The sequence below is a fragment of the Dendrobates tinctorius genome, unplaced genomic scaffold, assembly GCF_039654945.1.
Source record: "Dendrobates tinctorius isolate UK_male_01 unplaced genomic scaffold, ASM3965494v1 ptg000143l, whole genome shotgun sequence".
Taxonomy (NCBI): domain Eukaryota; kingdom Metazoa; phylum Chordata; class Amphibia; order Anura; family Dendrobatidae; genus Dendrobates; species Dendrobates tinctorius.
The window spans coordinates 25,439,047-25,453,849 of NW_027361810.1; the positions used below are offsets into that span (position 1 = coordinate 25,439,047).

Genomic DNA, 14,803 nt, shown 5'->3' on the forward strand with positions numbered 1-14,803 from the left:
CTCTTTCAGCTTTGTATGCATAGTTTTCTTAGAAGGAAAAGAGTAAATGGAATGGAGTAGATATACAGGCTTACCGGGAAGCTATTGCTATGAAAATGCTTTCCAAATGGCCGGCAGTCCGAGGAGATGAGCAGATTGATATATAGGTTACTGGAGAAAAAGATTCAGGATAACTTCTTTATTCATTAATATTCCTGCTTATTTAGCACTCAGGAGTCCAGTGGGCGGGATCACTCAATGATTGACAACCTTCTCTGTGTAAGAATGAGTACAGATAGCCGTCAATCGCTCACTGGACTCCTAAGCCGAAACTTAGCAGGAATTTCAATCAATAAGTTACTAGTAGTGATAAGTTAATGTGCTTGGATAAGGTGTTATCTGGGCATGCTCGGGTGCGCACCAAGTGTCTTCAGCGTGCTCGAATAATATGTCTGAGTCCCTGCGGCTACGTCTCGTGGGTGTTCAACAGCCACAACACATAAGGATTTCCTGTTAGTTAGGCAATCCCTGCATGTGTTGTGGCTGTCGAACAGCCTCAAGACATGCAGGCGTGGGGGACTCAAACATATTATTCGAGCTCGTCGAAGACAATCGGTTAGCACAGGAGCATGCTCAGATAACACCTTACCCCAGTACGCTCGCTCATCACGAGTTACTGGTTATCCTAAATACTTTTTCCACCAACCCATCCAATCAATCAATCTGCTCAGCTACTTGTGTCGTGAAGATCCACAAGTCTGCAATCACAGAGGGTCTGCAGACTCCAATCCCAAGCCTGGGAACTCCCCTTTAATCAAATATGCTAATTTGAATTAGGTTGCTTAGAGCACCATGGGCGTGGCCAAATTTCAAAGCACTGATCCGTCTCCTGGTTTTGCATGTCCCCGCCTCCCTCACTGGTGATTGACAGCACTAATTTTCCTGGAGTGAGCACTATCTTTGGAGAAAGCCAGTGCTGTGTATTAATTAAAGCAATTTTATTTGGTTTTATTTGGGATATTTTTTTTTTTCCTTTTTTTTGTTTTCCACTTAAACATTATATTGTTATTAATAGTTTATTAGAATAAAAATATCAAAAACACTTTTCGGCAGAATTTTTTTTTTTTTAATTGATAATCCTGAAAATAAATATAACAATTTAGTATTGTGCAAAGGAAAAAAAGAGAGAATAAGCAAACATCCCATGAACACCATGAAACCTCCTCGTAATGTCATAGCAAAGAATAAAACAATTATTACACTATCTACAGAGTATCTTTCCAATAAAGTGATCAGATTACAAGTTAAACGCCATCCTCCACCGCCGTCCCCCTCCGACACATTGCAACGCTGCCACGTATGTACAAAACGGAAGGGTTGTCCCCCCCCCTCGCCCAAAGATGGGGTGAATATAGGTATAAAATTACACATAGACAACTGTCTATATAAGATGTGGCCTATGTGTCACCTTTCAAGCTGATGTCGAACTACAAGCATCAGCATGCCCTAACGCTTGGCGTTCACCATCAGTGGCGCACTTTTGGTCTTTATACACTATTTATACATTTTATATGTCGTAAACTAGATCATGTGTAGAGGCGATCAATCTACGGCAATTCTGGTACATGACGACGTAACACACGGGATATCACCGAAATCACACGATGAATCAAGAAAGTAAAGAATAGAAGACGTTAGGAGGAAAAAAAAAACAGGTCAGGCGCGACCGGTGACAGCTGCAACCGGTGGTCTTACAGCCCCTCTATTCTCAATCGGTAGAAGCGGCAAACGTCTCTTAGGCGTCGGTGTCACGCATCCGACAGTCACGGTCTGAGTAAGAACCTTTGTCTCTGACCTGGCCGCGGTTCTCCTGACCCAAACTTCGAAACATCACAATAAAATTCTAAATATATCGTTTGCCTCCGCTCTCCAAGGGTAAAAGGGGTGGTCTTTGATCAGAGAGATATGGCTGCTTTCTTCTAGAAACAGCGCCACAGTTGTCCACAGGTTGTGTTTGGTACTGCAGCTCTGCTCCAATGATATGAATAGACAAGACAGGTGGACAGGTATGGCGCTGTTTTTTTTTTTGTTTTTTTTTAAGAAAGCAGCCATGTCTCTCTCATTTTGTCCAACAGCTTTTAAAAGGCATTTTTACTTTATTAAGGTGCGTGTTTTTCTATTTCACAGTCTATCACTCGCCACATTCATCCATTTGGTTAGCACAGGAAAATGAGACATTTGGCAGTGACATGCAGGTAAGTAGGTCTCTACTAAGCCAGCATTGACGATACAGCAGCCGTCTGACCACAGTATGGGGCAAAAGGGGCCGAGAAAACAAACAGCTTCACTGTCATAAGAAGTGTGACAATGGTGGCTGGAAGCGAGCAAAGCTTCAGGGAAGGATGAGAAGGAGAGTCTGGATTCTAGAATCTACATAGAAGTGAATGCAGCGACAGTCACACAAGCGCACTACAGTTCTATTCACACTGGGGACTCTGGGTTTGCAGAGGTGGCGCTGGTGGACTCCATACACACTAAGAAAGAGCCCCGATCCTCAGCCCTGCAGCATGAAACAAAAGCCCTGGTCCTAAGGATTTCTCTTCTCTTCTCTGGAGGACAAGAGGTAGATCGCCAAATCTCAGGTCAGCAGGACTGCAGGAACAACCATGACCCTTCACTAGGAAAACTAGAGGAAAGGCACCGACCCTCAATTCAGTAGGACGAGAGGTAAACTCCTAATCTTCGATTCTGCAGGATGAGAGGGAGAGCCCCGATCCTCTGTTCTGCAGGATGAGAGGGAGAGCCCCGAATTCTCGGTTCTGCAGGACGAGAGGGAGAACCCTGATCCTCGGTTCTGCAGGACGAGAGGGAGAGCCCCGATCCTCGGTTCTGCAGGACGAGAGGGAGAGCCCCGATCCTCGGTTCTGCAGAACGAGAGGGAGAGCCCCGAATCCTCGGTTCTGCAGGACGAGAGGGAGAGCCCCGAATCCTCGGTTCTGCAGGACGAGAGGGAGAGCCCCGAATCCTCGGTTCTGCAGGACGAGAGGGAGAGCCCCGAATCCTCGGTTCTGCAGGACGAGAGGGAGAGCCCCGAATCCTCGGTTCTGCAGGACGAGAGGGAGAGCCCCGAATCCTCGGTTCTGCAGGACGAGAGGGAGAGCCCCGAATCCTCGGTTCTGCAGGACGAGAGGGAGAGCCCCGAATCCTCGGTTCTGCAGGACGAGAGGGAGAGCCCCGAATCCTCGGTTCTGCAGGACGAGAGGGAGAGCCCCGAATCCTCGGTTCTGCAGGACGAGAGGGAGAGCCCCGAATCCTCGGTTCTGCAGGACGAGAGGGAGAGCCCCGAATCCTCGGTTCTGCAGGACGAGAGGGAGAGCCCCGAATCCTCGGTTCTGCAGGACGAGAGGGAGAGCCCCGAATCCTCGGTTCTGCAGGACGAGAGGGAGAGCCCCGAATCCTCGGTTCTGCAGGACGAGAGGGAGAGCCCCGAATCCTCGGTTCTGCAGGACGAGAGGGAGAGCCCCGAATCCTCGGTTCTGCAGGACGAGAGGGAGAGCCCCGAATCCTCGGTTCTGCAGGACGAGAGGGAGAGCCCCGAATCCTCGGTTCTGCAGGACGAGAGGGAGAGCCCCGAATCCTCGGTTCTGCAGGACGAGAGGGAGAGCCCCGAATCCTCGGTTCTGCAGGACGAGAGGGAGAGCCCCGAATCCTCGGTTCTGCAGGACGAGAGGGAGAGCCCCGAATCCTCGGTTCTGCAGGACGAGAGGGAGAGCCCCGAATCCTCGGTTCTGCAGGACGAGAGGGAGAGCCCCGAATCCTCGGTTCTGCAGGACGAGAGGGAGAGCCCCGAATCCTCGGTTCTGCAGGACGAGAGGGAGAGCCCCGAATCCTCGGTTCTGCAGGACGAGAGGGAGAGCCCCGAATCCTCGGTTCTGCAGGACGAGAGGGAGAGCCCCGAATCCTCGGTTCTGCAGGACGAGAGGGAGAGCCCCGAATCCTCGGTTCTGCAGGACGAGAGGGAGAGCCCCGAATCCTCGGTTCTGCAGGACGAGAGGGAGAGCCCTGAATCCTCGGTTCTGCAGGACGAGAGGGAGAGCCACGATCCTCTGTTCTGCAGTACGAGAGGGAGAGCCCCGATCCTCTGTTCTGCAGTACGAGAGGGAGAGCCCCGATCCTCTGTTCTGCAGGACAAGAGGGAGAGCCCCGATCCTCGGTTCTGCAAGACAAGATGGAGAGCCCCGATCCTCGGTTCTGCAGGACGAGAGGGAGAGCCCCGATCCTCGGTTCTGCAGGACGAGAGGGAGAGCCCCGATCCTCAGTTCTGATGGATGAGAGGGAGAGCCCCGATCCTCGGTTCTGCAGGACGAGCGGGAGAGCCCCGATCCTCAGTTCTGAAGGATGAAAGAGAGAGCCCCGATCCTCGGTTCTGCAGGACGAGCGGGAGAGCCTGGATTCTAGAATCTACATAAGTTCCCATAGAAGTGAATACAGCGACGGTCACACATGCGCACTCCAGCTCTATTCACACTGGGGAATCTGGGTTTGCAGAGAATCCAGCTGCAGTGAACATACATTTATCTCCTATCCTCACAGCCATTCGAGCCTGCAATGCATGTCATTTCAATGATTAATATTTTCCCTTTCTATTTTGGAAGACAAGCTCGTATTTGCAGTATGTTAAAGAGATTCCAACAACCAGGGCGTGCCACGAAAATGACAAAAAATAAAATTACATTAAATGAATCCCCTTGTCTCGAGCTGTATTCCTTTTTTTGCATTTTAACAAAGAAGTGCACAGATTGGCTGAACGGCGGTACCAACAGATGGCTTGGAAGTGAATGGGAATAATGAGAAAGTCACCCAATGCATTTCAGGCTGCATGATCCGACTACAGAGGACAGGACGGATCTAGGGACACGGAGCTGGGGGATATATAATGTAATAGGATTTCTTGTAGCGATGCTTGTCTGGACACAAGGAATGAGTCTGCCTGACCCCATGGAGCTGTCAATCATTCTGAGTGGGTAGTGGGCAGCCAGAATTTCTCAGCTTTTTGAAAAGTCCTATTAAAAGGTATATTGTCCAGGATGAGAAATAAATGGCTGCCTCCTTCTCCAAAAACATACCCACCTGTCTATAGGTTGTATGGAGACAGGGATGGTGCAGTTTTCAATATTAGGAAGCCATGTTCTTTAATCCCAGGCAATAACCTTAAGAAGAGTTAAAAGTTGGGCAAAAATGAAGTTAAAATAATAAATAACCATTAATGGCATATATTCAATCTGCACTTTCTTTGGTAGTCTGTATTTTATACATAAGCCACACATACCTGACCTCAGCAGTCCCGGCAGTATCCAATGCTGTCCTCCGATACAGCACCATAGAAAACCTGACATCCTTTCTTTACATCTTTTGCAAATCTTATTACAAACTGTCACTTTTTTTTCTTAAAAAAAAGGTGTTTAAAATCCCATTTTTCCATCCAACAATCTAAATATTTCCAACTTTTTTTATCTACCTCTTATTTATTCAGCAGAAATCTCCCATTTCTTGAGCGGATGTGACTCATTCATGAAAACAGACTTTGAGCAAGCGACGGCTCTTGCTGCTCGGCTCCTGTGATTCTCACATTTCACCCACCCCCTCATTGTGCAGATAAATTATATCTCTGCAAAATATCTCACCGTGCTTTACAATCCCATCCAACTATTAAAAGGGGTTTGTCCATGACAATGTATATTAACGACCTGTCCTTAAGATAGGTCATCTATATCAGACCGGTGGGGGTTCGACAACAGATACCTCCATGATCAGCTATTTGCAGATCCCACCATGGCTGGAAATAAACATTTTATGGAGCCGGAATAGAACAGCTCAAAACACTGTATCTAAACCTTTGCAAATGTGTTCATCTAAATCTAATTTCTAGATGAAATTCAGGCGGCCACCTGTGAACGCACTGACGCAGTGTGAACTAGGCCCAAGATTGGTGAACTTTTTGAGGGGATTTTTCTTTCTTTCCAAACTTTTTAAACATCTTTTCAGCATTTATTTCTATGGTGCAGTTGGATCACAGTATTTCCAGAGAGTCAAGAGAAGACTCCCACAGCTTTTGGTGAGAACAACTAACGTCAGGGTAAAGAAGGGTTGTGCATGTGGGATTTGAACATGTCCAATCCTTCTGTTCTTGAGATTGAAGCATACAGAAGAGACAACAGTGGCTTATTCCTCCTACCCCTCCATTGAGAGCACATGCATGTGGAGCCACACAAAGCTTGCATATGCATTGGAAAGTTGCAAGAAATGTCCGATGTCTGAACCAGTGGGTAAAGTTGCACCTACCTAATGACCCTGAAAGTGAAGGCTGGATGATAAGGGAGGGGTCATGCAAATCGGTCCAAGCACTGACCGGCCGCAGTTCTCCCGACCAGAGTGTCACTGTCTCAAAGACATATGAAGTTGTGACGTTTAGGTCAGTAGAGCCACGGCCTGTCCATAACATCTACACGATCACTTAGGAAGTTTTATTTATCTGCACAATTGCCCCCACTAGTTTTGTGTTATCTACTTGGACACGTCTCATAACAAATCTCCTTTAAGAGCACAAGTGAAATATGTTTCCATACTAGGACTGAGCTAATCACAGGGAACGTGTCACCATTGTTTTAACATCCAGGGAACACGACGGCAGAAGAATTACAGCTTGGTTACCTTTTAAGTCTTCCAGCTTTATAGCGTGGCACATAAAACCTCAGCTATTTTTACATCTTCTCAATTGAACCAGTTGGTACAATTCTGCTCTATTTACTATGTCAACCTTCTGAAGCCAGAGCCTTTCAGTGACAGGAGGCGTTACATCAAAGCGAATAGTCGTGGGAATTGCTGCTACTCGCACGTGAATATTTCCCCGGGGTCTCTGTCCGGCAGGAGATCGCACGCTGTGTGGGTTTGTTGGAATCTCGGACTCTATCTATATATACAATATTCTGATCAATAATATATAAAACCATTTTTTTTTTGTCTAAACAACATGTCACGGTTTACATCTACATAACGAGTTGAGTAACTTTGCAAAAACTTTTGTTTTCTTTTGTGCGGATTTCTGACATTTCTTCATGATGTTACCAAACAGCTAAGCTCTAAAATAGTGCCCAGACATACAAAGTCGGGAGAATCAGTCAATTGTGGCAGGACCGGCCGTCGACAGATGTAGCAGCCATCGTGTAGCGCGCTGATGCTACAACAGTACTCTGCTTCCTAGTCAAATTGGGATTTAAGCACACGGTGCGGCACGCTGCGCTATTGAAGGGTTTATTCGGCACCGCTCAATTCTGCAATGAGAAGTGAATAGTGCAGATGACACATACCCAACGGGAAGCGGGTATGGTACATCTCCTATTTTAATGAATAGGACACAAGCGCCATACCAGGAGCTTGCGCACACTCTCCAGTGTGGCATGATCAGCACCACTTTGTTCTGCATTGGGAGACAAACCCTTCAATGAACCCCAAAGAGGCGACATCATGAATGGGAATCTCCCGATCAAAGAGGAATTAAGGGCATGTCACACTAAGCGATATCGCTAGCAATATCGCTATAACTTGTGACGTTATAGAGATGTTGCTAGCGATATCACGGTGTCTGATACTTACCTCCGACCAGCTCCCCCGCTGCTTATCGTTGATCGCGCGAGAACGTTCAGGACTGTTTCTCGTCGTCAGCTTCCTGCGGCGCTTCCTGCTGTGACGACGAGCGACGCGTGGAGCCGGGCGGGAGGACGCAGGATCGCCTGGTGTGACAGGTAAGTAGCGATCCCCGTCCCCAGCAATGTCGCTAGTGATATCTGCCTGTGTGGCAGCTCACTAGCGACCACTTAGCGATGTACCAGCGATCCTGACCACGTCATATCGCTGGTCGGGATCGCTGGTACATCGCTAAGTGTGACAGGGCCTTTAGGCAAGCTGAATGACAATGCCTGATTCTTTTGCTCTCTTGAGAGATAAGCTGCTGTCAGAGGTGCCTCCCTACTGAGAATACATGCATGCTTGGACGAGCCGTGTGTGCACGTGTTACGGGATGGATCGGGAGTAACAGAAGGTGTACAGGCACATCTGTCATCCGAGCAGCTCCTACAGTGCATGCTCACAGTGACAAAATGCCAGGAGATCCAAATATGCGAAATAGCAGCGCAACAAATGTAAAAGAAATGGATTTGCAAAGTTATCTCACTTTGTAAAGCAGAACCGAACCGAGGAATGTTGTAAAAAATGTGGTCAGAGAGTAAGAGTTTTCCTTTTAGGAGACTTGTGACTGATACACACAAAGTTAGATGCACACAGGTCTTTTACAGTCTCAGAGAAGGGGCTGCTGGTAGTAAGTTGGGGCTTGTTGCGGGATGGAGTGTAAGGGGGCGGCCATTGTGTAGCCAGGTCCAGGAGGCAAAGAAGACGTAGTGTTCTGGTAGGCTGACATGTCGGCAGACATTCCCATCGGCTGGCCGTAGTTTGAATAGGAAGGATTTAAACCAGCGTCGTGTCCTGTGCTGCAAATACAATAAAAATTAAAAAAAACATTATAATAAGAAATAAAAATATTTAAGAGGTTGTGCAAAAATTCCCTCCCACCTTGTCTGCAAGTGGGGCTTACTGTCCAGAGAGTATAGTGATACAAATTAGAATAAGACGCATGCACGATACTCCATGTTTTCTGTGACAGTCCTGCCCAGCAGGCGGGTATCTCTTCACACCCAATGTCAGTAAGCAAGAGAGTTTACATAGACAAGTCCTTTAAGATGATCTATCTATACGTGACAGTCACAATTAGATTACCTCAAAAATGGTGTCTGAGCGGCCTGGGTGGTTACTGTTGAGTTGATATGTGGTGGTAGAGATCTCAGGGGTCCGATCTGATCGGGGTTCATGCTGTATCCTTGTGAAAGAGCTGGAGGATGTACCTGGGGTATGCCGTGCACCATATAGCTGCCACCCTGAGGCTGTCCGGGATAACCCTACGGAGGAGGATAGAACTTATTACACTGCATTATAACAGAATATAAGTGAACCGTTCAATCAAATTCTCATACCACAATCGTGTGGCGTTACCCTGCCTCTTGAAAGAAAAAGAGGTGGCGAATCAAAGGAAGAAAGACATGACGGTAGGATCGGACTGCACAGGGGTCAATAATCAGAAATCTGTCTTTGCAGGAGGGTCATACATAAAAACATGTCCACAGTTATCCATTCACCCTCTTTTGGGATGGTGCCACCGGCATATTTTCATCTGCAACTATAAACCAAAGCCTGAGCAAGAACGCTATCTGGAAGATATGATACTGAAGACGACGACCAGGTAACTTTAAAACAGCAGGATGCATTCATGCGGTGAGAAGTCGGGCGGCTTTGCTCACGTCCTCAGAGACCAAACTTTTGAACAAAGAGTCTCTTCTTAACAAGTGGTCCCTACGGAGTCCGTGTCAGGGGTCGGCCTAAAAATGGTTAGTGCGGAACGAGATCAAAGCAGATGCTTCCCAGAGACATCATCCTGCCTGGCGTATGAAAACATCATAATCCAATTTACTGCTGCTCTCGGGCCAGCGTGCAGCCACAGCGAGAAATCTCAGGTGACCTTCACGACTCTGAACGCTTTTAACAGACCTGGTTCAACGCTTGGATTTTTTTTTATCCACTTTGCAAATGAAGGGAATATTCCTCATGTTAGCCAAAATAGTATGAAAAATGTGATAAGTGGCACAATTATACTTTAGCTCACAGTAGAACGGACTTGTTTCTGCAGTATTCTGCCCCACTGAGCCACGGTACGTCAGATCCAAGTGTCACGCTCAGATTTCCGCTTCTTATCAAGTAGTTTGCAATATCCAAAAATCTTCAGGATGAACAAACCCTTAGAAAAAATTCCTACATATTCTTCACTTTTAACTGGAAGAATTACCCGGAATAGACTAATTGATCCAACGATGATAAAAGGGACACGACAGATGCGGGGTTCATGATTCATCCGAGAACCAAAACCTGGAAGAAGGAATAACGCCAAACCCAAAAAATGTATTTTTTAGCATTATTTGGACATTAATATGAAGCATAAGGCACATTAATTCAATAATTCTTAGCTCTGCAAAACAATTGTTTCCACAGCATTGGAATCAGGGTGTGTGCTGGACTCCCATCTTTAAAGCTCGGGCGTTTCATTAGGATATGCTATCAATGTCTGACCAGCTGAGGTCTAACCTCCTGTACCCTGGCTAACGAGGGGACGCAGAGCTGGCGCTAGTGTTAGTGTATGTTGTCTACCGGTGTGCTGGCAGTGAAAGGAACAGCAGCAAATTGCATACAAGTACATGAGGTTGTCTGCTGGTCTCTGAAAAGATGGAAAAATTACAAGGAGATGGTGCGCGACACCAGTGCGGTACCCACTCAGGATCAGTGGGGGTCCCAGAGATCAGACCATTGCCAATCATAAAGTGATCCACATCCTAGCACAGTTTCATAGGAGAAAGCCTTTGTATACTGCTATCCACACATCTAACAAAGTATATATGAGTTAATGGAACTTTTTTAGTGGATTTAATGCGCTGCTTAACATGACAAACAATCACTCGTACATCAACAGGTTGCGGCTTTATTCATATTCCCAACGCGTTTCAAAGTGAAAATCACTTCTTCCTCAGGGAATGATATGCAGAAAAATAGCGTTGCTTGCAAGTTAAATACATTTGAAAAAAACTGGCGCCAAGAGTCACATGTTTTAGAAAAAAGTCAAAGTTCATACCATGACCTATACACCATCATATGATTACAACCGTTCATTTAATTCTATATAAAATAACATGTTATTTTATATAGAATTAAATGATCAGTTATAATCGTGTGATAGTGTATAGGTCATGGTATGAAGTTTGACTTTTTTCTAAAACATGTGACTCTTGGCGCCAGTTTTTTTCAAATGTATTTAACTTGCAAGCAACACTATTTTTCTGCATATCATTCCCTGAGGAAGAAGTGATTTTCACTTTGAAACGCGTTGGGAATATGAATAAAGCTGCAACCTGTTGATGTACGAGTGATTGTTTGTCATGTTAAGCAGCGCATTAAATCCACCAAAAAAGTTCCGTTAACTCATATGTTTCTGCAGTCACTGGTTTGACCTCTGGATGTGCGGCAGCGGACTGATAATTCCATGCGCTATACCTCTCCTATACCAGGTGAGTAAAATTTTAGTACTGTTCGTACCCTGTTTATCAGATAAGACCCTATTTGCGCTTTCTCCGTTCCTACAGTGTGAATCAGCACATCTACAAAGTGACACAGACTTTGCAATGAATCAGGTAACCTGTTACAGTGACTCAGGCTTCTGATAATGTAAAACAAAGTGCCCAAACCTGCATGGTGACCCCAAGGGACGTTGGTGGGTACTGGGTCTGCGGAGGAGGCTTGCTGTACATAGAATACATGGGAGCTTCATTCACAAGTTTGTTGTAGAGCTCTAAAGCTTCCAGCACCTTCACATTCAGCTCAGAAAGCTCAGAATGTTTCCTGGAGACACAGGAGGGACAGATATAACTACAAGGACAATCCAAAGCACAGCACAAAACTATCAAAAAAAAAACCCAAACATTCCCAGAGTGCACAAGTCATCAACGAAATACTGAATTCTGTAACGACTTTGTATCTGCCATTAATTGCATCCATAAAAATGAAGCTGCGCAGATCTAAAGGCCCACGGGGATCGGCAGTCGTTTGCTTACCACTTACATGGAGCCGATTGTGAGCACGAATGATCGTTCTTCGACATTGTCAGCAAAAAAATGTCCCGTGCCACGTTGGTGATAGGCAACCGATGATTGTCCGATCATCTCACTATTTAGTTTATAGGTAACCTTATTGGAGTACTCCCATCTCAAACATATCCCAATATGCACTAGGTAAAATAATATTAGTAAATACTTGAAATTAGAAATGTAGTGTAATTTTTCTGATTTGCAATGTCACTTACCCCATTGTGCAGGGCATTGCAGTCGTTTAGGTATCCATGGTTACGACCACTGACATAGTGACAGTTAGTGGTCATAACCATGGATGCATGGGGTAAGCAACAGAGCTAATCAGAAGAACTATGCTACAATTCTAATTGGATGAATTTACTAATATTATTATTACACCTACTACATATTGGGATAGAATCTTGGGAGATGGGAATACCACTTTAAGCCAACCCCCACCCCCCCCCATACACATCACATGGCTGACGATGCTTCGGCCAATAGTTCGGCCAGCAGCCGTACTAGCCTTCTCTTACACAGAAGCGATCGTTCGTCTGAGCACTCCTGTGTCCCCCGACAGACATCTCTGCCAACAACTTACCTCCATAAGAACAAAGCGATCATCAGTCTGAAATCAGACATGCCCAACGTCTCCCCGGCAATCACTTGGCAGGCGCCCCCCCTATACACATTAGAGGGTCGGCCAATATTGAAGGTGCGGTCGACATTAAGTCTAATGTGTATGGGGGGGATTTACACCCACTGTACTTAGTCAAGACATCAGCATCTCTTTTTTTTTAGCGGTAGAGTAAAGGATAGTCTACAATGGAGTCAATAGTATGTCACGTGTAATACATGATCGTAACACTTCCACCCAAAGAGTACCTACGTCTCATTTACATTTCTCCCACTGAATATATTCTGTAGGTTGTCTAAACGAACCACTGGGGCAGTGATGTGTAGTATAGTGAAAAGAAAACCAAATACATCATGTTACGGTGTCAGCAGGCTGAACACGTCTGTATATAGTTTAAAAAAAAAAAAAAAGTTATGGTAAAACACATGGTCCTGCATATGCCAAAATGACACGCGTGACAGATATCGGGGGCCTTTCAACTTGTTTAAAAGTCGCTGGTGCAGAAATAAAAGCAGAATTAAAGAATGAATGGCAGTGTCTCAGACAAGCACATTACACAATATTTCATTTGTTGTGTTTGGGTGTCCACTGGATTCAAGGACTCACCTGTCAATCTCTTCTAACTTCTCATCAATCATTGGACCCATTTGTTGACAGACATCTATAAAAAATGAAAAAAACTGAAGTATAATCTACTATAACCACGGTAAGAAAAAAAATGTTTTTTTCCTACATTTTCCATTAACATCAACATTGATTTTAATAAGAATTTTCACCTTTGGAGACGTTTTCTTCCTCTACATAAATGATTGCATTTTGGGCTCAAAAATAATTTTTGTAATTGGGTGTAATTAAAAATGCTAAAATTGATTATGTTTTATAGGCTTTTTGTCTGCAGACACATTACTCACTGCAGGATGAGTTGACAGATAATCCGTAAGTGAGCTCATTTTGACAAGATTTTGTATTTTATATTAGCTTTTTCTCTGCAATCCTGTTTTTTTTTTTTTTTTTAACCAGATCAAACTTTAGCTCAGCTTTGATGTCATCTAAAGTCAAAAATCAGTAGATAGGAGTTCAGAAATAGAAAGAAAAAAACTGTTACAAAAAGTTCACTGACGGATTTTCAGTTAACTCATTCGGCATGTAGAATTAGCGAATGGACATAGGTCTCCCGAGAACGAAAGGATCAGGCTTTCTGAAATTAACTGCACCTGACTCTCTTCCTCCCCCCGAAATCTGTCGTCTGGGGATATTGGGGGACAATGCTAGACACATTATATGGTCGGTCACTCAGCCAAAAAAAAAAAAAAAAAAAAGACAGGCTCAGCCATTATTCGCTTTTACTCCTGAATGTTCATGGAGACCCTTTAATAGGTGAAAAGTGTTTCCTGTATATTTGGATATAACATAATACCTTCTAAATCAAGCAGAGTGACTGAATCCGGCTTGGGGTCTGTTGGATCGATGCTCTGAAGTAAATGTAATGTCTGGTCCATTTTTTCCTGGAAAAGAGTAGAGAATTCATTTAGACAATATTTGTAGAATTTACAAAGTTGTAATGTCATGTGAAATGTAACACTTGAGTCTGTGACCTAAAAGAGGGGATTCCAGGCAATCTTCTGGACAATAGGATTGGAGGGGTCCGACCACTGGGAACCACATTGATTTCCACCCAATCTAAGGAAACGTTTATATAGAGATGTGATGGACTGGAGACCCCACTATAGTAATCACTGGTCATTGTACAGGAGGAGGAGGTGAGCTGTGACATCACCTATTGTGTTATCTGCTGTATATAGAGGTGTTATCAGACATTTTAAAGGAGGTGAGCTGTGACATCACCTATTGTGAATGGTGGCTCCTGCGTTATCTGCTGTATATAGACGTGTCATCAGTCATTATACAGGAGGGGGAGGAGGTGAGCTGTGACATCACCTATTGTGATTGGTGGATCCTGTGTTATCTACTATATATAGTGTTTTCAATCATTGTAACACTGTCTGTGGTGACAATGAGACTGCTGAACAGTCTTCTGCACATAACAGGAAGTAGTAGTCTAGTATAAGGCCTTGTGACCAGGGTCAAAATTACAAGGTTTTGATTCCTTTCTATATATCAAAAATAAGTAATATTTTCATTGTAAAAGCGTGATTAGACAATAACAGGATTTTTGGGTTGCTTACCGTAAAATCTGTTTCTCGGAGCCTTCATTGGAGGACACAGAGACCTTGGGTGTATGCTGCTGCCACTAGGAGGCTGACACTATGCACAAAAAAAGTTAGCTCCTCCTCCGCAGTGTACACCCCACCGACCGGCAGAGAATTCCTCAGTTAGTGAGAAAGCAGTAGGAGAAGTAACAGAATAGGTTGACAACATAAACAACTCAACTGTAACCATTCAACCAAAG

At 44.9% G+C, this 14,803-nt stretch overlaps 1 protein-coding gene across 1 annotated transcript in view; it reads right to left on the reverse strand.

Moving 5' to 3' along the window:
- Positions 1 to 6,686: 6,686 nt before the first annotated feature.
- STAM2 (signal transducing adaptor molecule 2) overlaps positions 6,687 to 14,803 on the reverse strand; it is a 48,237-nt gene continuing 40,120 nt past the window's right edge. Inside the window, exons 10-14 of the mRNA XM_073545625.1 lie at positions 13,811 to 13,898; positions 13,000 to 13,054; positions 11,376 to 11,529; positions 8,809 to 8,987; positions 6,687 to 8,522 (exon numbers count right to left, since the gene is read on the reverse strand). Coding sequence (XP_073401726.1) covers positions 8,333 to 8,522; positions 8,809 to 8,987; positions 11,376 to 11,529; positions 13,000 to 13,054; positions 13,811 to 13,898 — 666 coding nt within the window. The 3' untranslated portion in view covers positions 6,687 to 8,332. The remainder of the gene's footprint in view (positions 8,523 to 8,808; positions 8,988 to 11,375; positions 11,530 to 12,999; positions 13,055 to 13,810; positions 13,899 to 14,803) is intronic.